Source organism: Rhodamnia argentea, chromosome 1, assembly GCF_020921035.1.
Source record: "Rhodamnia argentea isolate NSW1041297 chromosome 1, ASM2092103v1, whole genome shotgun sequence".
Lineage (NCBI taxonomy): Eukaryota > Viridiplantae > Streptophyta > Magnoliopsida > Myrtales > Myrtaceae > Rhodamnia > Rhodamnia argentea.
The window spans coordinates 36,777,270-36,800,974 of NC_063150.1; the positions used below are offsets into that span (position 1 = coordinate 36,777,270).

The 23,705-nt window shown below is 41.5% G+C and overlaps 4 protein-coding genes across 12 annotated transcripts; 2 read left to right on the forward strand and 2 right to left on the reverse strand.

Annotated features, from left to right (window-relative positions):
- The first annotated feature begins 2 nt into the window (after nucleotides 1-2).
- LOC115729578 (aldehyde dehydrogenase family 3 member H1-like) lies at nucleotides 3-5,018 on the forward strand. The gene is made up of 12 exons (XM_030660190.2): nucleotides 3-434; nucleotides 1,447-1,554; nucleotides 1,630-1,876; nucleotides 2,378-2,446; nucleotides 2,545-2,641; nucleotides 2,785-2,991; nucleotides 3,171-3,286; nucleotides 3,369-3,473; nucleotides 3,565-3,737; nucleotides 3,839-3,929; nucleotides 4,145-4,294; nucleotides 4,610-5,018. The coding sequence occupies exons 1-12, from the start codon at nucleotides 394-396 to the stop codon at nucleotides 4,847-4,849; spliced, it is 1,644 nt and encodes a 547-aa protein (XP_030516050.1). The 5' UTR covers nucleotides 3-393; the 3' UTR covers nucleotides 4,850-5,018.
- A 65-nt stretch (nucleotides 5,019-5,083) lies between these two features.
- LOC115729562 (protein DOG1-like 3) lies at nucleotides 5,084-5,970 on the reverse strand. Its single transcript, XM_030660181.2, has one exon. The coding sequence runs from the start codon at nucleotides 5,882-5,884 to the stop codon at nucleotides 5,084-5,086; it is 801 nt and encodes a 266-aa protein (XP_030516041.1). The 5' UTR covers nucleotides 5,885-5,970.
- Nucleotides 5,971-7,445: 1,475 nt separating this feature from the next.
- On the reverse strand, nucleotides 7,446-15,876 carry LOC115729585 (cyclin-dependent kinase E-1). Of its 8 annotated transcripts, XR_007197272.1 has the most exons (17): nucleotides 15,428-15,876; nucleotides 15,057-15,167; nucleotides 14,834-14,937; nucleotides 14,698-14,740; nucleotides 14,483-14,581; nucleotides 12,970-13,039; nucleotides 12,225-12,319; nucleotides 12,078-12,111; nucleotides 11,915-11,999; nucleotides 11,747-11,824; nucleotides 10,890-10,937; nucleotides 10,495-10,527; nucleotides 10,249-10,354; nucleotides 9,126-9,341; nucleotides 8,969-9,041; nucleotides 8,549-8,658; nucleotides 8,347-8,491 (listed from the first exon to the last, which is right to left on the reverse strand). XR_007197272.1 is itself a non-coding variant. In XM_048273428.1 (16 exons), exons 1-15 carry the CDS (start codon nucleotides 15,656-15,658, stop codon nucleotides 8,970-8,972), a joined length of 1,422 nt encoding a protein of 473 aa, XP_048129385.1. In that variant the 5' UTR covers nucleotides 15,659-15,876; the 3' UTR covers nucleotides 7,446-7,587; nucleotide 8,969. The 8 variants fall into 8 exon arrangements, 7 of the variants coding, with proteins under 7 accessions (XP_048129385.1, XP_048129306.1, XP_048129348.1 ...); XM_048273428.1 differs by lacking the exons at nucleotides 8,347-8,491; nucleotides 8,549-8,658 and adding an exon at nucleotides 7,446-7,587 and having other exon boundaries at nucleotides 8,969-9,043; nucleotides 9,131-9,341; XM_048273349.1 differs by lacking the exons at nucleotides 8,347-8,491; nucleotides 8,549-8,658 and adding an exon at nucleotides 7,447-7,587.
- A 2,017-nt stretch (nucleotides 15,877-17,893) lies between these two features.
- On the forward strand, nucleotides 17,894-22,790 carry LOC115725984 (alternative NAD(P)H-ubiquinone oxidoreductase C1, chloroplastic/mitochondrial). 2 transcript variants are annotated; one of them, XM_048272966.1, is made up of 11 exons: nucleotides 17,894-18,074; nucleotides 18,266-18,468; nucleotides 19,716-19,811; nucleotides 20,004-20,070; nucleotides 20,196-20,379; nucleotides 20,780-20,873; nucleotides 20,980-21,192; nucleotides 21,313-21,747; nucleotides 21,874-21,950; nucleotides 22,316-22,419; nucleotides 22,498-22,790. In XM_048272966.1, exons 1-11 carry the CDS (start codon nucleotides 18,026-18,028, stop codon nucleotides 22,632-22,634), a joined length of 1,659 nt encoding a protein of 552 aa, XP_048128923.1. In that variant the 5' UTR covers nucleotides 17,894-18,025; the 3' UTR covers nucleotides 22,635-22,790. The 2 variants fall into 2 exon arrangements, with proteins under 2 accessions (XP_048128923.1, XP_048129089.1); XM_048273132.1 differs by lacking the exon at nucleotides 17,894-18,074 and having other exon boundaries at nucleotides 18,269-18,468; nucleotides 19,697-19,811.
- Nucleotides 22,791-23,705: the final 915 nt, after the last annotated feature.

A 23,705-nucleotide genomic window follows, 5' to 3' on the forward strand; every position in this document is an offset into this window, starting at 1 on the left:
GACGTATAGTTCAAATCTTGACCCCATCCTGCCAGAAAACTTTGGTCGAAAACAGAGCCTCATAAACTTCATCTCGAAAAGAGGCGAAAGGTGCAGCCAAATCATGAAGATAACTCTTGACCATTCGGTGAACACCTTGCTGGGTACCAAAGTAGGACCTGGAACGTTGAGACGAGTCAAGCAATCACCATCCTCCCAATTCACGGTCCCACGTACGGAACGAAAGTCGGTTTGGTACATTACCAAAGTCTTTGGAAGAGTATTATCCTCTCCTCTTCAAGGGGTCAGGAATGAATGCTTCAGACATTGTTGAGTCTCTCTATCTCTGAGTAGACAGATTTTCAAATGGCTTAAAAGACTGTTGAGCATCCAATTTGGGAGAAGAAGGCCATCATGAAAAGCCTTTCCTCCATTAATCTCTCCCAAGATTTCAGGTAGCCACTCTTGCTTTCTTTCTTTTCTTTCTTTCTCAGGTAAAGTCACTCACTCGATTGCTTCACTATACTACTTCCTCTCTCTCTCTCTCTCTCTCTCTCTCTAAACTCGCTTGGAATTGGTATGGTTTCACTGCATCCAACAAATTTTGGGTTGGACGAATCGATCTGGGCAGCTACCGAATTTCTGGGCCATCGTTTGATTCCACCAGCACGAACAACGAGTGGTACGGGCTCTTGGGTCTTGACCATTTGAGCGGATGGAATCGATCCCAATATGGATAACATCTTTGAAGAAATGAACGTACTTTCTTGTTCAGTGAAGTAGCAAAATCATCACCTCACCTTCCTCAACTGCTTTCTTGAATAGCAATTCCTACTTAATAATCTACAACTGCATGCTGGGCACTTACGGTTGAGATTGAAGCCCAGTTCTTAATGATTGGATTGACTGAAGGTCGCCTCATCTAAGTGATTTCAAAGTATTGAAAGTCGGTAATTGTTAGGATTATCTCACATCAATTGTGAAAGGGGTTAGTGGCTTGTTTATAAGTGTGAGGAAAAGTCCCGTCCTTTATGCTAATTTTTGGATGAGAGATGACTTGTGAGGGGAGAGATTTTGAGATTATCCCACATTGATTGTGGAAGGGACTAGTAGTCGATTTAGGATGAGGAAACCGCTAGAAAACTAGGCCAGACTCCTTTTTTCTAGGTGCACATATTTCATTTTTCACATTTTTTTCAGATTTCAATGCTTGAACTTAGCAAAACTATAGGCAAAAGCAATTTACTAAGCAACGGGACAAGATGCAAGTGACTTCACACAGGCGATTCATATTCATTAATCGATTAAAATCTGTCATGTCATTCAAGTATAAACTAATCTTTACCGTACCCGGCATTATTCTATGTGTTTTTTCAACAGAGAAGTCTTTTCAGGCAAAGAGAAAAAAGGCCAAACGATCCGTTTAAGCATTTTGTCACGTCAGTGTTTGTGATTCCTGTGAAACAGTGGACTTGGTGGAATCTGCCGGGCCATCCGAACCTTCGTATACTGTCCTCCGAGTCGCGCCAACCCATCACCGATCTCCTTAACTCACTCTTCTCTCAGAGTCTCCCGGTACTCACAATTCTCCCTCTCTGTTTTCTCTCTGTTTCTTGGCATTGTAATCAGTGTCTCTCTTCATTTTGGAAGCTGTTCAACGAGTCTCTTGTCAGTGACGATGGAGGAAGCGAAGAAGCAAGCGCTTGACGCCGAAAAAGCCGCGTTGCTGGTCAAGGAGCTGAGGAAGAGCTTCAACTCGGGCAGGACGAAGAGCTACGAATGGCGGGCTGCTCAGCTGCAGAGCATAAGCAAGATGATTGATGAGAGGGCGAAGGATATCATCCAAGCTCTTCAGCTCGACCTCTCCAAGCCCGAGCTGGAAGCCTTCGTCTCCGAGGTCTTATTCATGTGTTAATGCAGCATCATTTACTCTTTCTTTGCTTTGAACTCTCTTATCTATGTATTCTTTTTTTGTGGTTTCTACGTTGATAATTCAACCACTCTGTTTCATTCTCTTATCTTTCTCTGTGGTTTCTTTCAGCTTTGCTTTTTACTATACAGAATTTCGTCACTCAAATCGCTACACGTCCAGCAGAAAAATGTTAGTGTGATCAGTCGAATCAATAGTTCTTGATGAATAATTGACTGCCAAAGTCTGAGTTGATGATGACACGAAATTTATGCGAAGAAGTTTACTGAATTTTCAACCAATTCACGTATCGCTGATCACAGATCAGTATGCTATATCCGTAACACTGATTAAGGGATCTTTTGGTTCTTTTTTTGTGAAATATCAACTGATTTCAAAGACACTTTTCATGCAAGCGATCTGCAGTGTAGTTCATCACTCTTTTCTTACATAGTAATTGTGTCCGGCAAAATACGAGATATAATGCAGATCTCCATGACAAAATCATCGTGTCAGAAGGCCCTCAAGGATTTGAAGCACTGGATGGCACCAGAAAAGGTGATCAAATAGCAAGCATAACTATCTTAAGCAACAAGATGAGAACCGCTACTCTGGCCATCGTTGAATTGTTGAACCTATCGATACTTCACTTTCAGGTCAAGACTCCGATAACAACCTACCCATCATCGGCAGAGATAGTATCGGAACCATTTGGGGTCGTGTTGATCATATCCACATGGAACTATCCTTTCCGTAAGTATAAGGACAACATATTAGTATTCTAGCATCTTTCATACTTAGTCATTCTTTTTATTCCACTTTTGTTCTTGGGTTTCATGATCATGATTTAGTACTGGTTTTTTCTCTTTGAATGACCTAAGTTCTCTGTTGTCCAGTGTTATCTCTTGATCCAGTTATTGGCGCCATAGCAGCTGGTAATGCCATCGTCCTGAAGCCGTCGGAGATCGCTCCTGCAACATCTTCACTGCTTGCCAGATTGCTCGGTGAGTATGTGGATGGAAGCACAATAAGAGTAGTTGAGGGAGCAGTTCCTGAAACATCTGCTCTGTTGGACCAGAAGTGGGATAAAATATTCTATACAGGTACCATATATCACAACTGTACTTTGTAGTTTGACATAATCATGTTATTTAGGTATTGTGATTCTGTAACCACTGAATTACCTAGCAAATCTTTAGGAACTTTCACCTTCATGAATTACCTGAGGCAAGAGGCTTATTCATGAAGCCTAATTCAAATTTTTTTCAAATGGTTTATCCAGGTAGCACGAGAGTAGGTTACATTGTCATGGCCGCTGCAGCGAAGCACCTTACCCCTATAGTTCTGGAACTTGGAGGAAAATGTCCGGCTATTGTCGATTCGAACATTGATTTAGAGGTAAAGAAGAACAGCATATTGCCTACTTGGCTGCTTGAACTGATCTTCCAAGAACTAATTTCTGAGCTCTCTTACATCAAAGGTTGCTGCAAGAAGAATGATCGCAGGGAAGTGGGTTTGTAACAACGGGCAAGCTTGCATAGCCATTGATTACATTGTGACGACAAAGTCATTCGCTCCGAAATTGGTAAGCTTGTCCCTTTTCAATTGAAGTGGCAAATCTCTGTATGTGCATAAAGGGCCTTTTGTTTCGATAAATGTGTATCGACACTTGACAGGTGGATGCTCTACGACTTGCGCTAGAGGAGTTTTTCGGGAAGAACCCTTTGGAGTCACAAGACATGTCCCGTATAGTGAACTTATATCACTTCAGACGTTTGGCTAAACTCCTCGACGAGGATGGAACCTCTGATAAGATTGTCCTGGGAGGGCAAAGAGATGAGAACAACTTGTGAGACCCGTCTATATATGCTCTCTGTTTCACACTTTAGCAGGTCCACCAAGGTCATTGGATGAAACAATCACATGGCAATTACTTCCTGCTTTTTGCAGAAGAATGGCTCCAACTATCTTGCTCGATGTTCCTGAAGACTCTACGATAATGCAAGAGGAAATATTCGGGCCTCTGCTGCCCATTCTCACTGTGCGTATTCGAGTACACCCATAAGTCAGTTGGCATGGTGCTCCTCTATGCATTTCGCAGACCATTTTATGTGTGTGTGTGTGTGTGCAGCTCTAAGCTTTCATAATCATCTAGGTACCATCTGCAGGCATTGTTTCGATAGATGTAACCGAGATTCATATTGCTGAGAAGCTTTTGTTCTTGTTTTTTCTTTTTCGTTTCTTCGTTATTGAAAGGTTGATGACATACAAGACAGTTTTCATATGATCAACTCAAAGCCGAAGCCTCTGGCGGCATATATCTTCTCCAATGATGATGGTTTGCAGAAACAATTTGTCCAGAACATATCTGCCGGAGGAATGCTCATCAACGACACCGTCCTGCATGTAATCTTTCTCTGACTTTGTCATTGAAGATCATGATCTCCTAAATTGCACAATTACATGCCTTACTGCATTTAACAAGTAATTGCCATTCGCCGCACCAAATTTCATATGTTGATGGCTTTCCAGTAACCTATTTGGTGGCCACATCAAGATCATATGTTGGCCATTCTTGTCAATTAGTGAGATTAGTTCCCTCAGAAATCGAAATTGCCTTCTAAGGCAAGTTTGAAACTGGCACTTGGCTGTTCTGTATCTTCTTGAGGGGCATATTTTATGATCTGTTCAACTGATCATTTCTTCCATACCCTGTTGCAGCTCACGATTCCAACTCTGCCCTTTGGCGGGGTCGGGGAAAGCGGAATGGGCGCGTACCACGGGAAGTTTTCTTTCGATGCTTTCAGCCATAAGAAGGGAGTACTGTACAGAGGTTTCAAAGGAGACACTGCTGCAAGGTATCCGCCGTACACGCCAGAGAAGCAAAGGTTGATGAAGGCATTGATAAGAGGCGACATCATCGGCATCATCCTTGCTTTACTAGGATGGTCCAAGGAATGAAGTGCCGCATACACTTGCGGCGACGGATAGCACAGCACATTATCAAGATCCGAAGGGAAGAAATAGGCCAAGTCGAAAAATTAATGTGAAATGATTCGGGACAAGTGATTTTTCGAACCCTGTTTCAGTGTACCCTTATTGAATCTAGATCATACATAGCTTCACCTCACGCATCCTAATTCGACGTTACCACTCGATTAGTTTCTAAAGAAACCCAGCAAATCCTAAAATCATTTAGGTATGGCGAGTTTGAGCTTGAGTTTCGTCCTTCTTCTTCCCCCACTCGTGAATCCTCAGGTGCAACTCTGCAGCTGCGATCAGGAAATGCACGGCTTGCATCGGGCACAGGATGTTGAGAATCTCCTTGAGCGTGCGCAGTCTGAGATCGTCCGCCATCTCCAGAATCTCCTCCAGTCCCTCCTCCTTTGCCGCCAGCGCTCCCTCCACCTCCTCCTCCATCGCAGCCTCGTCGCGGGTCATCTCCGTTGCAGCGTGGGAGAGCTCCACCATGGACGCGTCGGCAACCGTCTCCTGGAGCTTGGCGAACTTCTCTGTGATGCCCTTCTCCTCGCGGATGGTGCTCCCCTGGAGGTCGTCGATGAGGGCGAGCTGGCTTGCGGAGAGGTCGGCAAGGTCCCCAGTGGTGAGGCCCCGGAGGAGCTCGGCAAGGTGGGCCTCGAGCTGGAGGCCGGACTTGGAGTAGAGGAGGTGGAAGGCCATGCTGGGGCGCCACCCGCCGATCCAGAGGAAGGCGTCCTCGAGCGAGCTCCTCCACGCGGGCGAGAACATGGGGAGCACGCTCTGCTTGGCGCACCGCGACTTGGCCGTGTAGTAATGCTCGTAGTGGCGGACGACGCGGTCGATGAGGGGGCGGAGGGCTTGGTCGCTGGCGTCCCGAGCTGGGGAGGAGGCGGAGATGAGGTCGTGGAGGTCCTGGTTCTGCTTGACGAGCCAGCACTCGAAGAACTCGTGGAAGCTCTCGAGCTCGGGAGGGAAGCTCCCGTTCCTCCAGGTGGGGTTGGTGGGGGCCGCCATTGGAGAAGGGATTGCAATGAAGTGACAGAGCGAGACGTCCTATAAATAAATAAGAGTGGTCGCCAGAAACGAGAGAGCCGCATCCGGCTCCGTTCAATGCACTCGAATAAGTGGCCAACGTCTCGATCGGAAAAGCAGGTCAGCTGAGGATGGCCATGGCATGAATGCATGCAACTAACAGTGACAGCTAATTCAAGAGGCAGGCAGGCAGTCCAGGCCAACCGAGGCTGGACGAAGGAATCCATATCCAAACTTCCATTACAAGTTTTTTGTTTGGGATTCTGTAATTTTTTTTAATGTGGGTGAGTGGACTTAGGTGCGAAGGATTGTTCTACGGTTCGTGAACCCTAAAATTAGAAGCAAGTTTGTCCGGTTCTGCATGTGCAGCTGCTGCATGGCACGTCACGCCAAGGTTCAACAGAACGTATTGTTACGATAAGGCTTGGCAACACAAGCTTCGAAGTTGCTGCTACATCCGAATTTGTACTTGTTGTGCCTTTCGAACTGCTTGGGTGTGGTTGGTACTCTCTTCATCGATGTATGAAAGCACGGAATCCCGCTCCTTAATGAGTGGCCGGGATCCAAGAAGCTCAAACTTTTTTTTATAATTTAAGCTCATATTTTATTAATAATTTGGATTTAGATCTATGAATAGTTTGAGTCTATACTTGATATTGAATGAAGTGATAAAGAGATGCGCGATATACTAATTATAATGGATTCTCTGCTGAATGTAATCCTAATTTAGGATGAACCAAAATAAAATTTATTTCTCGATTTTCTCTTTCTTTTTTTTATGCTCTATTCGGTATGGCTGTGCGCCGAATCCTAACATGAATACGATCTCCATTATTGCCAAGCATTGCAGCATTGGAATCCATAGAGATTTGAATAATTTAACGAGAATATAGTAATGAATAGACCTATCAAAATGGGTTATGAACATACTTCTTAACCCCGTATAATGAACTAAGTTATTATATGAGTTAGTTATATTCAATAAATAGGTCATGAATGCATGTTCGTTTTCATTTTGCCCAAAGAAGCACGTTAGTAGTTGCTTCCAAATATTACGGGTACTATATTTCAGCTTATAGAATTTCTTTTTAGCCCTATCTCTATCCCTCCTATGCCTTAAATCAAGTAAATGAAAAAGCTAATAGCAACCGCGTGTTATAGAAGCCTTTTCTAGTAGAGACCCATACCCATATTCTTAAGCCGTGATGCGGATCGCCGGCCGGAGCTCCTAGCCGACGATCGGCTACACCTTTCGAGCTTAGCTGACCCCTTCTTGATTTAGTTTTTTTCCTTGTTTGAGATAGCTTTTTACAGCTCCTTGCCCAACTCACGTCCATTTCTTTACCTCAATTAAAAGGCTGAATCTTGATATTGTGGGCAGGCTTTGGCAGGTGGTTTTGAAATCTATAGTTACGAATGGGGTGGCTTTGCTTTGTTGGCCCCTTCCTGTCCACTCATGTATCAAAGAGAAACACAACGACAAAATTTCGCTCTGTCGTCGAGTCGATATACAAAGCAAGTGCAAATATTTGCAAGAAAATTAGAAAAAGAAAAACAAACTTCTCAAATTCTTAATTTTCCACGAATTAAATGAAGCGATGAAGGAAGACAGACATCGCTCTCCTGTCTTCAACGGTGAGGGGGGTGGTCACTCCGCGCGCTCTTTCCAGTGACATAGGTGCTTCCTGTGTAATGGTAGTATTGGAAAGAAGAGTCGGCAAGTGCGGCAACAAGGGAGAATAAGCAAAGGAAGCGAGCTCAATACATGAGCGGCCACTCTTCCTAAGAACTAAATAGGAGATGGGATCGGTAGGAGATGGGTTCTCCATGCCGATCGCTCGTTTTGTTCCTACATAGAACGGGATAGTTCATGGCCATTCCCTATGAAGCACTGACACTCTTTGAAAATCTACGTATGGTGTCCGACACTCTCCCGACAATCTCCGACGTGCGACTAACCGTGATCGGCTCTCTAGACACACTAGCTACACGCGAGTCCAACATCCCAACATGCCATTTTGATTTTAAGCATTTTCAATAAATTGAGGATCAAAATGTAAATTTAGCACAAATATTATATACTTAAGTCATGTACACGAATAACCCCAAAACTAATATTCTCAACCAGCAAAAAAAAAATCCCGATATGACAAAAAAAGAAACTCATTATTGATATAATTTATCATGTATATAAAAATATAGATTTAATATACGTGTCCCAAAGTATCGAAATTCTTTGTTTTTTTTTTTTAAATGGCATGTCAGCGTGTCGTATGGTGTCGTGTGGCATGTCCCATGTCGGTGCTACTTAGGCTATTCCTACACCCGAAGGCCAATTTTACTATCTATGCTAGACAGAAATAGAGAGGGAGAGGCAGTACTGACGTACACTAGGGAGACATGTTCACGATTCATAGACATTCCCATCAATAATCAATGAAATTTTTGGAAGAGCAAGTAATTACTTCAGCAAATAATAAGGGAAATTCCTTAAGTTTGTGAATGCTACGATGCCGGAATCCATTTCTCCATCTAAATCTATCACTGTGAATCCGCAGCAACTTCTAGTGCATTTAGCAGAACGTCCGTGTAGTATTCCCTCCTGCCGATGACAAAGAGCCCATGGAGAAGAAGCCCCAAGTCCCCAGAAGATGAGCCCATTAATGAAGTCAATAGTTCCCCTTCCATCCTCGAGATGCGGTCTAGTTCTTCACATCTTGGCGCTGAGAGCAGGCACGATGCTATAGCCAGTATCACTAGAGTAAGCATAACGTCTGAAAGATCTCGAATTCTTGCGGTATATTGGATCTCTAGTTCCATCAAAACAAAACAAAGGGACTATAAACTTTCCTGAAAAGGGAGAAAAGACCGAGTAAAAATCGACTAACCCTACCAGAACACAAGATTTGCAGTGCAAGCAAAAGAAAGAGTGCAGCTCTCTCTCTCTCTGGACTATCGTGGCTCACGAAAGTGCCAAAAATAATCCCTGGTTTGAAGTCCAATCTCTCATATGGAAGCAAGAATACTATCTAGCAATTAGGAAAGAATGCATAAAAATGGGCCAACCTTAGAAGCGCCTTGATTTCTGTTGCGGAGGGTATCCAGCCATTCCCATTCCTGGGTCCTTCCTTCGAGACAGCTTTGAAAAGTAACCACATGAATCAGATAAAACTTGTCAAGCAACTCCAGAGCAGCCATCTAAGATGAAAGTGAGAAAATGAACCTGTTGTTGTTGGGCCTGGTTCGCAACACCACGCTGCATTGGGATGCCAGCAGGATTCATTCCACCGCCCATGGCATTAGGATTCACATTGTAACCAGTCATTCCTGGAGCTTGCATCCTTTGCATACCGCCCATATGCATAGGACGAGGCATGGACCTATTTGTCACAATGTGAGCACCGGCCATATTTCCAGCAACAGCATTTCCAGATGATGCCTAGTGGAAAATCAGAGAATGAGATCACTTGCACGGCTCCATATCAGTTGAACTGACATACATACATACATAAAGTGAATTTATAAATCATGAGAATTCTTTATCTTGCTTTTGCTTACCATGAAGGAGAACATTGGATACAGCCACTAATGGTTAAAACTCAAAAATACATGTGGAACAATATTGCTTTGACTGAACAGCACAGCATATCCCAAAAGTGCCAAAATGAAGTTGGCCATTCAACTAGGGATAAAGACTCATGTAGTCACGGAAAATGCAAGACACTAACTCCACAACAAGTCTGCCAAGAGGTATTAATAAGTGATGAACAGGAATGGCCCATGACCATCGATGCCTGAAGGTCAGGTCACTGGATCCAGAAAAGACCAGCACTTCGTTTGAAATCCATTGTAATCATAGTCAAACTATTACACCCTAGGAGAGAAACAGATCATACTAACCTCAGAAACAAACTATTACATCCTTGATATTTTGTTTTTCTTCTTAAAAGGATGATAGCACTAATCACTCCGATATTACAACAATGAATTTGTGGTATTCTCAACTCTTTAATAATGGCTCAGTACAAGTGAGTACAGAGTAATTCTATAAAACTTATTCAGTTCTAAGAACAGTAACACAGGAATTTTTTTTTGTCAATTATAACAAAAAGAGGAAGAATTAAGCATTGAATGATCAGCTATGACCACTTAAGACTGAATAACCGGCAATAATTGATAACTGTAATATTGCAAAAGTAAGATGTTAAAAGAGCTCAATGAAGATGACAAAATAAGAGAACTACCATGACAAACCAGTATCCATATAGACAGTTCATGGGAAGAAATCAAGAGAATTATGCAGAATTCTAGGTCAACTAGTAAAATTTAGATTATCATAGCCATACCGATTGGGAAGGTTGAAGACTAGTTGTCCCCTCAATATCTGTAGACGTATCTACAGGACGAGTAGGATAATTCACTCTATCTCCAGGAGTGCTGGGTACAAGTGCACTGAGCAAGGACAAAAGCACAAGGTGCCTCAGTAAGCAAGTATAGGCACAATCATATTTCGTCAGCTAATAAGATGAAAGGCATTAAAAGTAAAAGAAGATCAAGGACCAGATATATGATGGCAAGGAATAAAGTCTTACTTACGCCCAGGAAGAGGTTCAATTCGAAAATACCTGCAAGACAATCAATGTTAATCTTAGAAAGTGATGAAGGAATATAAATTGCTGACTACAGCACACTTTAAATAGAGATCTTTGTTCTCCATCGAGATCTTTGTTTTGGCCAAATTCCTCACAGGCAGAGGTTGAACAGAACGAATGAGGTACTACCACCACATGACCATTCATGTTCTTAACAGACATTTTTGTTTTCATTTTTTTGGCTCTAATTTTCTTATACGAGTACATGTTCGTGGAATCTAAAGAATAGCTTTGGTTAAAGCATCAATAATAACCAGATTAAATCCCTTTGATTCTCGTGCTGCATCGTCTATAAAAACAAAAGTGAGGAGATGATATGTTGAGAAAAGTCATACTCATGTTCCAAGGCTTGAGCTGCTGTTATACGCTTCTGAGGATCATACCTGCACATAGAGAAAAGCTAATTAGCAATAGGCAATACACAAACAAGAGTTATCCAATTTCACACAATTAAGTCAACATACTGTATTGAGATAATATAGCAAATTAGTTAACCGAGCGCAGTGAATCATAGAAGACCAACATTAGTTTGCAAACCAAGCTAAGTTACAGGTAAATGGTGCTTTAAGCTCCATGATACCCAACAAGTGAAGTGATTGCACCAATTAGAATCTCGAGTGTCTGCCCCTCTGATTGCTTGAGAGAACAGATGGTACTTGAGCACTTCACACGCACACGCATGCACGCAGACAGACAAGCACTTGCACAATGCCTCGCTCATACATATGCATACACACAAAGACGCAGCTCGTGCAGACAGATGCATTGCAGGCGCATATATACACAGAGGCATAAAAAATTTGAACACAGGCAAGGTTGCAAATAGCAAAGGCAACTCCCAGGCATGTGAAAGCCATTATTCAGACTTTTAGGTTTTCTTGACATTTTTTCAGTGATTGATATGGCAGTGTGACAGCCATTATTCAGGCTTCTAGGTTTTCTCAACGAATTTTCAGTGATTGATATAGCAGTATAGAGCTTTTGCAAATAAAGTGAAATTTCTCGTGCATCTACAACTCACAGATATGCAAATGGACAACCAGATTCCAATCAAATTTGGATGATGACAACAAACGACCAAGATGGAATGTCAAAAACTATATACCAATTCAACAAGTTCAAAGAGACATCATAAAATAGTAAAGAAATACCAAATCGCACAAATTCAAAAGTTCTGAAAGGTAGCACATACTCTAGCATCTTTGATAGGAGTTCATATGCAGGGCTTTTGCTAGAGAGACGTACAACACTACCAAGTGCATTGTCATCACTGTCAGTAACACAATATATTACATGTCACTCCTTTGAAAAACAGAACGAACTCAAGTTGGATGCAGAAACAAAGGGAAAAGGCACTTACTACTTGCGTCTCTGAATATGTTGCAAATCTGATTGCCAATGTGGCAGATTCACAAGCATAGGCCATTTCTCTTGCGTTGGATGGCCTGGGACAATCACATTAAACATTTATAGCATATGAACAGAATGAAGATGGCAGAAAAGAGAATACGCTGGCACATTACCCAAGACCTTGAAAATCTTGTCAAGTTGATCACCCTGCAAAATAGAGAGTCTGAGTTAGAGTCGATTACAATGATCAATAGCACCCCCAATCTATTTGCCTCAAGAAAGAAAAGTCAGCTAAAGTGTTGCACACATAGACAACTTACTTGGAAAGGATTAGGATTGCCTTTCGCTTCTTGACCTTGAAACAATGGCTTCAAGGTCAAAAGCTCAGCAAAAATGCATCCGACAGCCCACATATCTGGTGGCAGCATTAAGGAGTGGGGAAACATTTCCAGTCACATTAAGTAACATAAAACAATTGCACAGTCCACAATTATCGGCTTCAACTGTAGGACATGAATCAAATAAGTATAACTGGCTGAAATTACACAAATTATAATAAAGACAGGGCAGAGATCATTGGTTATCCAAGGCTAGTCTTAAGAACTAACAAAAGCCTTCATTAACATAGTGTCAGTAGCGGTGCAATTTTTCTGAACCTGGAAGGTATGCTGATTCCTGTGAAATTTCGAGTTTATCGATGCACCAATCAGTCAAGATGTACTTTCCTGATTTTCAGTGCATCAATGAGTATCAGAACCGTGCAAGCCCAGGCTTAAGTACAGTTTGTCAAAGAAGGCATTGACTAGAATGGAATCTGATTGTCAATTCCTACATGGACTGAAATCATAGAAGTTTAAGAAAAGTAGAAATATCCCGACTCTTAGGCTCTTTCAAACTCTACATATTGCATCGTCGCCATCACCAACTCCAACTTCACCACATTATTCATTAAAAATCTTACTTGTTCTGTAGCACAGCAAAATAACTCATCACACGGTACAAATACATGAAATGTACTATTTGGGTTGAAGGAAACCAAGCTTCTTTGTCAGTGTCAAAGGATACCAACAGCACTTGTATAGTGCTTTGCACCAAGCAGCAATTCTGGTGCCCGATACCAGATAGTTACCACAACCTGAAAGGAACAAGGAGCTTATCTAAACTAAAGAAAGCACAGCCTCATGAAAGAATAGGCCAGTGAGACACTGAAGTACTCACAAGATTGAAAGGGTATTCGATCAGAAAAGGGGCAAATGTCTTTAAGTTTAGGTATGCAAAGACAAGATATCCCATGAAATGATGAGATGTCAGAAGAACCCAGGACACAAAGGAAGTACCAAACAGAATTCAAAGTAATCAATAATAAACCAATCCCCTGCAAAATGCATGACTGGACAATATGTATAACTACTACCAACTTTTCCTCTATAGACCCAACATCCAGTTGACATCTCATGAATCATTTTTATCTACACAAACAAGAGCAAGGGCACAATTATAGTTGATCCATCAAACAACCAACAGATATACTGCGTATATAATTGAGAAAACCTTGCTATTCATGCTTTGTCACATTTTGCCTGCATTTATACTCCATAAGGAGGGGTGATAGTCAAATCATAATAGTTGCATGAAGGTGATAAGGCTTTTCATGTACATTACTACGTGATCCAAAAGAAGAACAGAAAAATGAAAAAAGACAAGAGAGCCTCAAACTCGACCATAAATAGACAGTTATAACATGATTTAAGAGTCGTGGAGTAGACCAATTAAATGTTTCAACGTGATTAAGAGTTGTGGAGTAGACTAATTCGATTATTCAGAATCCCTTGTTTGTGTAGACACCTAATGTCATAGCACCAGAAGTTCAGCAACTCATTTATTCTCTGACAACCATTGCCCAGAAAGTACAGTGTCACTGGGATACGAATAAACAGGTATCATCTACTGATATCTTGTACCAAGTGGTCACAGCAAAGCGAAAAGAGACATCAAGATTTACATTTTTGACAAACTAGTAGACCAGGAAACCAACAGCAGGCATGTTATAAATTAATCTCACTTCCAAATCTTCTTATAAGCATAAAATTTAGTAAAAAGATATCCCTAGACATGTTTACAAGATGCGCTTACAAGATGCTCCTTTGAGAAAATGAGAAAATTTGAAACGGCGACGTAACTTGTTGGCTTACATTCCATTCTCAATGGAAGAATGAGCGAAAACAGTTTCATCCAGCAGAAGGTACAAGCTTAGGATAGTTGTTAAGACAAGTCAACATATTAACAAGCGATCAGGTGGCTGTCTCACTGCCGGCTCATTACCAGCCATGCCTTCCAAGTCAAAGGCGATATGAACAGGGATAGAAAGGAAAAAAGCAACACACGAATGGGTTCGTCTCCCATTATTTGTTTAATGAGAGCAGAATAGACAAAGCATGATATTACAGCTCCTTAGAAGGTAGAGACTTCAAAATAGATGGCTGATTCTGCACCCGGTCATAGTCCAACTTCAGCTATTCCTAGTTTCTAAGACTAGGCAGGAAGAAAGAGGTAGAAGAATTAGGAAGATATAACTAACCCCATTTTCAGATAATGGCTTCAAAGGAGCTTGGTATACCCTGGCAAGTCCAAAGTCCGCAATTTTCACGACGCCTTGCTCCTCTCCTTCACCCATGACCTTTGGTCAGAGAGACATACTTAGGTGTCGTACACGAACGGAGTTAACTTTACAATTCTACAATCGGATGATCCCGTAATGCAGTCAAAGATTAATAAAATCAATAACGAACATACCAAAATATTTGATGGCTTTAGGTCTCGATGTATGATCCAATTACTAGAGCAAAGATCCATACATGCAAGAGTCAATATTCAGTATATCCCAAGAAAATACTGGTTGCGCAAGGACTGGGTGCGTAAACTCACATACCTGTGGAGATAATTCAGTCCATTAAGCAGCTGCCAAAGCAATGACTTAACTGTGTAAGGATTGATGGACTGGTTAACCTTGTCTCTGTGATGTCTGATAATTTCCTAACAAATCAACATCAACGTATAGAACTGTTTACCAAAAACCTTGACACATTGAAGCCATATCAATACTTTGAAGCATCAGAAGCAAGCTATATTATACAACAAGGGACACTACTTACATAAAGATCATGCTCGGCGAAATCAAAAGCCAGATACAACGACATATCCACGGGATTAATGTGAACATTCACGAGCTTCACAACATTCTCATGTGAAATTTCACGAAGCAACTGCATCATTCAAATGGAAAATTGCCATGAGTTACTGACAAGATCATCGCGATTAAGGGACAACCAAATGCGGCAGCTCTGATGAACCATATTTACTATCTAACTCCCCAATCATTCCAAGCAACATATTACCCATAGTTTTCAGCTAATTGCTCCCTAATAAACTAAACAGGGGGAGGAAATTAATCTCTCCTGAACAAGCATGCGCCAGGCTGTGGAATTCCAATTGAAGCGAAAAAAAGGTGAAGAAGAGGAACGACCATGATTTCGCGGATGGCGGTGGGCGAGACGCCGTCGCCGTCTTTGGACTGCTTGAACTTCTTGATGGCGATGAACTTGCCGCGATTGGCGGAAGGAGGTTTGATTCGGGCGAGGAAAACGAGGCCGTACGTCCCCTCGCCGATCTTGCCGATCAGATCGTACTGTTGAAGCCACTCCGGCCTGTTGCTGCTGCTGTTGCCTCTGCCGGAGCTGAGAATGCCATCTCCCATCCTCGTCACTGAAGATTTTCCGATACAGTGCGAGTGCTCTATTGAACAAGACCAAAACTCCTAGAGAGAGAGAGAGAAAGTAGTCAGGCGTTGGGAAGGTGGTGACTCGCGCTCTGCGTCCTCAATTTTGATTTTTGGCAGGAATCCGCCATGAAAATGTTGTTGACCTCCCGCTGAATTTCCGAGGTCGGCTTTCTTGCAGTTGCAATTTCCGGGCGAAAAGCTGAAGGTGGCTGATTTCTTGGATTTTCTAAACCACTTTGAAAGCCTCTGATTAAGGATAATGATTATTGTTAAACTGCTAATTAACCTTAAAATCCTCAAATTCTTCTTACAGGGTATCAGAACTTTGAAGTTATTATTAACGCCGGTCGATATCACTATTCAATTCGAGATGTCCCCGTGGAATTTACTTATTCAACGAGTATTTCTCAATACCAAGCTTTACAGCTTTCATGACCGGGATGCTTGTAGGTGCTTTTGACGGGCCACGGTAAAAGCCATCAATAGTCGTTGGCTCTCGTGAAATGATGAGTGAGATAAAAGAATGGGACAGAGGCATACAATGCATTAGTGATTACGATGATAAAGGAAGAGAATTTTTTATTTAGTTTTCCACTTTAGTCGCATACTCGTAGTGATCAGTTATCAAAGAACATACAATTTATATAGACACATAAATCCGTGGACGCATGCATTTCGATCCGAAAAGAATTAATGAAAAAAAAGGAAAGAATCAAAATTCATCCAATTCCATGTGTTAATAGTTGAAATTACTACAGTAGTAAGATACCGATGTGGTTTTTTTTTTTTTTTTGGGATATGGGTGCGTTATTTTTACTTCATTTATGAAAGGGCAATTCCCCATAGTAAGCATTTTTAACAAGCATTGCCCGTCAATGGAGCGAAGAGAGAGAGAGAGAGCGCGAATACGATTAGATACCTCGACAGTCTCAATAGTAAATAATGGTAACTATATGTTGTTCATGTCGACTTACTCAATGCTTCGTGTGGAAAGTATAAAACAAATGTTGAACTTGTTATATTTGTACCAATTTATTTTTGAACCTTTTAATGGGAAAATTCCATTTAATGGCCCCAAGTGCTCTTAGTTTCCCAAATAAGGGTCGGAAGTTAATCTTGTTTCAAAGAATAGCTTAAAATGTCTTTATTGTATTAAATAAGGGTATGAAGTAGTGGTGGTTGTTTCAAATAAGGGTCTGACCTTGCCGGGTGACCAAATACTCTCGCCGATCAAGGGCTTTTTTGTCAATTTACAATTTTAGCATAATTTTTAATTACATTAAATTAAAAATAAAAAATCAAAGTAAAAAAATTTAAAAAGTAGTGTCTCCAGGTGGGAGGGGATGCCTCTCGCCCGTGGCTGTTGCCCCAAGGCCGGTAGGGCTGCGATCGACGACCATAGCCCGGGTCTAAGGACCCTTGCCCAGATTTGGGAGAGGGTTGCAACCCTCTCCCTACTTTGGCGAGGGCCAATCAACCCTTGCCGAGGCATCGGCGACCCCGATGGTCATTGCTGCCGGCCCATTGGCATTGGGGTGGCGGCCATAAGCGATAGGGCTGCCCTCTCGCCTAGCTTTCTATATTTTTTTTTTTAATTTTAGTTTTTTTTTTTAACTTTTGGAAGAAAAAAAGCAAAAAAAAAAAAACAAATGAAAAATAAAAAAGAATTAAATTACGGAAATGACCCCACTAACAAGTGAGCTCAAGCCCTTTTTAAAGACTATATGACCACTTTAGGCCTTTATTTGAAATAATATCCACTTTATGCCTTTATTTGAGATAATAAGAGCACTTTAGGCCCTTTTTTGAAATAAAGTTAACTTCATATCCTTATTTGAAAAAATGAAAGCATTTAGAGCCCTTTTTTTTTGAAATTTTCCCACCTTTTAATTGAACAAATTTAGTTTCAAACATTTTCGCATCAATATCAATTAAACTTAGTTGTCCTACGTGACATGACTGGCGTTATTGCTCATATTTATTTTTTTTTACTTTTTTCAAATTGTTTAATTAATTAATTATTTTTTTTCTTTTTTTATTTCCTTTTCCTATTTCCTTCCGCTAGTCATCACGAATTGGCAAAAACTACCCACACCCTTCGAGAAGGCAGAACCGAAATTCGACAGATCCCAAAACCACCGGACCCGACCCGACCCATCATCGATTTGCCACCGTCCACTTTCAGAATACTCACGATAGAGCACCGGCCACGTGATCGCAAAGATGAATCACTGGCCATAGCCATCATCCGTCCGTCAGTCTCTCTCTCCGCTTTCATCTGAGTTTCGGCCATTTTCTGGGCACATCTGCTCACGGAGACTGCATTGCTCTCTTCCCTCGGGAATGGCACACGCCGCGCTCGCTTCTTCCGTGGCTCTTCTTCCTTTCCATCGTACGCTCTCTTCTCTTCATATCCGCATAGCCTCTGCCTCTCGCACATTAGTAGTTTGGTTGGAGAGGAAATGCTAAGTGTGAAAAGTGATCGTGTAGCATCAGTATTTGTCGTTTGACATATGATAGTCAAATGTTGTTTCTGGGTGATGCGCTGAACATGGTAATTTTGTCTGCAATTCGCTTCTGCAGGGGTGTCAGGTGGGGGAAGCAAATGGGTGAAGCTAATTCCTGGGCTTTCTCGAAAACAAGGGACCTATTTGTCGTTTTCAAGAAGTTCGAAAAGGGAAGGGTGTAGATTTGTTGCTTCAGGTGCTATGGGGATCGATGGAGGTGTTGCGGAGGTATCGGAAGGTGAGAAGGCACCAACTAGATACTCTTGGCCTGATAAGAAGGTTGGTTTTTTCTCCTTAAATTGTTTTAAGCTGTCTTTCGGCATAACGAACTTCGCATTATTGCCTGCTCTTGGCTATCTGATCCTGGAGTTTGCGGAGTGGGAGAAAAAAGTGATCTTCGAATTTGGAGATTCAGGTTGAGTTGAGTTCACAGTTGCGGGTCACTGTTGGCGCGGCCCTGCACATTTCCTTTCACGTTGTCTTTGTTTGGCAAGTTGGATAGAGTTTATATCTATGAAGGAGTGGCTGAGTGCAGAAAGTAAAGACAACTGATCCTCTTTAATTCGCAACCGCGCATAAAGATAAAAAAATTATCTTCTCAGATAGCTTTTACTGAAGCTGAAAACACCAAAAAATTTCATCTGACGAGGAATTACAGCTGGTGCAAAGACGTGATATCCTTAAGACATTCCTACGCTATTGAAGGGCAAGTGTCAGTGACCATCTATCTTGGGCAACATCTCCTGAAAGAGAAGGTTGCTGGTACTTGGCCAATGCATTCAAGGTATAAGCATACCTCATGAATTTCATAACTTGCCTTTAGCCAGTTAGATTCATTGATTAGGAGGAAAAATGATTTCCCATGGTATTGTAAAGAGTCTAATAACGAGAAGAAACAAGTATAAAAGAGAGTGAGTAAACGAGAGATAGGAAAAGTAGTCCATTTTCAATCTTATCTTGACTTGACTCTTGCCTAGTTAGGAACCAGTGATATCCCTTCAGCCTACTACCGGGACTAGCTAACTGACTAACTACTGCTTTGTCGGATCTACACTGTGCATAGTATGTGGCATTGATCACATTGCGGCGTACATGCTCTGTTATCATTGGCAATGCCAGGCTGAAACACTAGGGTCAAATCTTCTGTTTGGGCACGGGTTCTGTGAATGGATCAGTCCACTATACAAACTCCCACCCATTCCATGTGCTGCTTGGGCTCTGCCCCCAAGTCAGTCTCATTCTAGCTCAGTGTTTGAGGATGGGCTTTGCCTTTGATATAATGTATGACTTTGAGCCATGTGGCTTGGAATTGAGGTTAATCGTGCATTGGCTAGAAGCAGTAGAAATAATGAAACTGAGAAGAGTTTAGTTGAATCTAATCACTACGGATTTTTGGGTGGGGTGTATGCTGTATTCTCTGTCATCACTCCTGAATATGTTTATTTTGCTCATTTTCCTATGATATATGGTATATGAATCCACAGGTACTTACTGTTAAGTTTTACAGAAGAAACCTTTCTTTGCAGAGACCAAGGGTGTGTATATTAGGTGGTGGATTTGGGGGTTTATACACTGCTTTGAGACTGGAATCACTTGTCTGGCCTGACAGCAAGAAACCTCAGGTAATTCCTTTGATCCTTCTATGGTTCTTACTTGTTCTTCATTGATACATCCTTGTTGCTGGGATGGAATCGTAAGTAGAACTAGAAATCTGCTTTGTTGAAACCAGTAAGTTGTTATTTGATGCCACACCTCAAACTACTTATGCAGCTCGAGCCATCTTATTAAATTGGATCGTTTTGATAATGCAATAGGTGCTTCTTGTTGACCAATCTGAGCGGTTTGTTTTCAAGCCAATGCTATATGAACTATTATCTGGAGGTATGAAGAGATAACACTACAGAGCTTATGATAGTTTTTGGCTGTTTATGATTATAGTTCCATTGATATGTTTATTTGAAGGAGGGTGAGGGAGATTCTCTCTAAGGACTTATGTCTTGATGCAGAAGTAGAAGAATGGGAAATAGCTCCTCGATTTACTGATCTTCTTGCGAGCACGGGTATTCAGTTTTTCCAAGATAGGGTAAAACTCTTGCATCCGTTGGATCATCTGGGAATCAATGCTCCTCCAGGATCTGGTTCTGGAGGGACTGTGCAGCTTGAAAGTGGCCTCCTTGTTGAATATGACTGGTATCGTTTTCTCTTTTTAATCATCTAGTATAATCTTTAATTTTTCATATAGAAATTTAGTTTTGTTAGGCACCGTCATACATATAGCCTTTACCAAGTTTGCACTTCATAACTTAAGACATGCTAGATTTTTTCTGTCAACTTTCCGAAACAGGTTTTATGTGGATAGTGTTGATCGTCTTTCCTTAGGTATTGCTCTAGGATGGTCCCTTGCCTTTTTGAGCTAAGTGAGCTTTCTTTCAATTAAATATGCTGGGGGATTATTCTAAATTAGAGCCTATTTGGTATTTGTTATGGTTGAACTTGGATTTGATGGATCATCAGATGATAGATAGATCCCCATTTGGTTTTTATGTGTATATAGATATGCTAAATCTCTCTTTTTGTCATGGGCAGTCAGGTTGGTTCTTGCTTTGGGGGCTGAACCGAAGCTTGATGTTGTACCTGGTGCAGCTGAGTATGCATTGCCATTCTCAACCCTCGAGGATGCACTTGTAAGGCAACTTTTAGGGGTGTCTGTAGTGCTATAAATTACATCTCTGATGATTGACTCTGATCCGGTACATTTATTATTCTCTCACGTCTACTTTCCTGTTGCAGAAGGTTGACAATAAATTAAAAGCTTTGGAGAGAAGGAAATTTGGGAAGGGATCTGAAATTCGCGTAGCTGTTGTAGGGTGTGGCTACTCAGGAGTTGAATTAGCTGCCACTATATCGGAGCGATTGCAGGAGAGGGGGATAGTGACTGCAATAAATGTGGAAACTACAATCTGTCCAACTGCCCCACCTGGCAACAGGGAAGTTGCAATGAAAGTAATCTCTTGGACATTTTGTAGAAATAATTTATTGAAGTAATAATTTTGCATTATTAATTTCCTCCATTTGGAAGAAAGAGGGTGGATCACAATGTACAGCTTTTGCTATTTGTTCCAGGTTCTTTCGTCAAGGAAAGTCCAGCTGCTTCTGGGTTATTTTGTACGCAATATAAGGAAGTCGAGGGACGCTGAAGAATCTTTCTATTTCCGTAGAAACTCTGAAGATCCCGAAATGCGGAAAGAGAGTGGAACCGCTAAGGGCTTTGAGGCAGAAGATGATGTTGAGAAATTGATATTGGAACTTCAACCCGCTCAAAGGGGATTGCAAAGTCAAATTCTGGAGGCGGATTTGGTCCTATGGACTGTGGGCTCTAAACCTTCACTTCCCGATTTAGAACCTTGGGATACGCCCCATGAGCTGCCTTTGACTGCCCGTGGTCAAGCGGAAACTGATGAAACTCTACGTGTCAAGGGCCACCCACGCATTTTTGCCCTTGGTGATTCTTCTGCATTGAGAGATTCAGATGGAAAGATTCTTCCAGCCACCGCTCAGGTAAGCAAGCAAGAAATGCAATTCATCCATTGTAGTATGAGGCTATGGTGCAACTTAATTATTTGCACCTTTCTTTGTTTTGCTCTCTCCTTGCCGATCCTAGTCATTTCTTTCATGGCCTACCAGGTTGCTTTTCAGCAAGCGGACTTCACTGGTTGGAATCTGTGGGCAGCAATCAATGACCGTCCTCTTCTGCCTTTTAGGTCTTTCACTTCACTTGTGCCTTTTGCGCTGAACATATTTTATGGTTCAATCTGCTCTATCCGCAATGCGGTGCCATTGCTTGTGATCAGCATGCATGTTGTAGCTTTGATCTCACCTTCCTTCCCCCCAAATAATTGTGGATCTACTAAATATGGGTGGAGGTAATAAGTTAACTTCAGTTGCATATCGACATCCCCCAGTGACAAGGAGCACTTACTGTTACCCATCATAAACACCATTAAGTATCCTTCTGTGCTATCTCTACTATTGCGTGACAATTTTTATTTTTCGTAGCTTATACTGGTATACATGTGGAAGCTTTGGATGTGTGACTGGTGCATGATTCTGTTAATATAATTTTCAGGTTTCAGAACTTGGGTGAGATGATGACACTAGGAAGAAACGATGCTGCAATTTCACCAAGTTTCATTGATGGATTGACCGTGGAAGGTCCAGTTGGACATGCAGGTTATTTTCTCTATCTCTGTCACCTTGGTCCTTTGAATAAAGAATTTGATGTTAATCCATATATTTCTGCATTTGCAGCAAGGAAATTTGCATATCTAATAAGATTGCCCACGGATGAGCATCGAATTAAAGTGGGAATGAGTTGGCTTGCTAAGTCCGCCATAGATTCAGTCGCGTCACTTCAGAGCACCCTTACGAGAGTTCTTTCAGGCTAGCAAATCTTTTTTTCATCTAAGCTCAAATTTTTTCATTGTTCATTTATGAAACCATTTGCAGTTTTTACGTCGCTTGGCGGTCATTTTAGAGGAAAAGGAATTTGACAATGATAACTCACCAGTTGTGCAGCTCCACAGCCTGATAGTCAACTTCTAATACTTGTTTGGGTGCACAATAATTTGTTGATGTTTTTTCAACCGCATAGAAACACATAGAAATGAATCGTTGGAATCTATGAATACTAGAATCGTCATAAGTGGAGCAATTTGATATGAAGCAAGGACTAAGATTCCTATTTCCTGTATTGGTTAGAAACTTGTAGCAGTATGATCCAGAATGGTACTTTGGTTGTGAAATATGCATATGCCGTCCGTTGATCTACATGGACTTTCATTGACAATACAAAAAGAGGCACCTTTGGCATTGTGCCGCTGAATGAAGTTACTGCCATGAGTCGGGTATCGAGGGTTGATGTATTGATGCTCAAGTTTCCCCGAACAATACAATTGAGCGAGCCAATAGCTGGGTTGTGTTGCATGGTTTATCATACAACTGGTGAAGATAAAAGGAATTTGCAACCAAATTGAGATTTGAAATATGAAAGTGGACAGATAGACCAACAGTTACACGACATTACCATGACAATCGACAAAAGACACATACTTACGATTTGCGAAATACTAAAAGTCGAGACGAGATGTTGGACCTACTAGATTAGAAGTGATATAGAGTTGGTTGGCCGTGGTTCTTCTCCAGATGAAGTTCAGTTCCGTCCACTTTTCACTGAAAGGACTTGATACGAATTACTGCTGTTTGTGAAAGCAAAATAAGGAAAAGTAGGACCCAATTAATTGGAGGATGTAGTGCTGTATGGACGGCAAGTTTTAGAGGATAAACTGTTTTTCCGTTTAGTTTAGGAAAATTGTCCAAAAAGTCTTAAAACTATCTCAGTATTGCCAATTCAATCCCAAACCTTTTAATTTTGCCAATTGAGTTCTAAGCTTTTTCATATTTTGCCAAATGAGTCTTGAGTCGAGTTCTATTGAAAATTATCCATGTTAGCGTTGGTC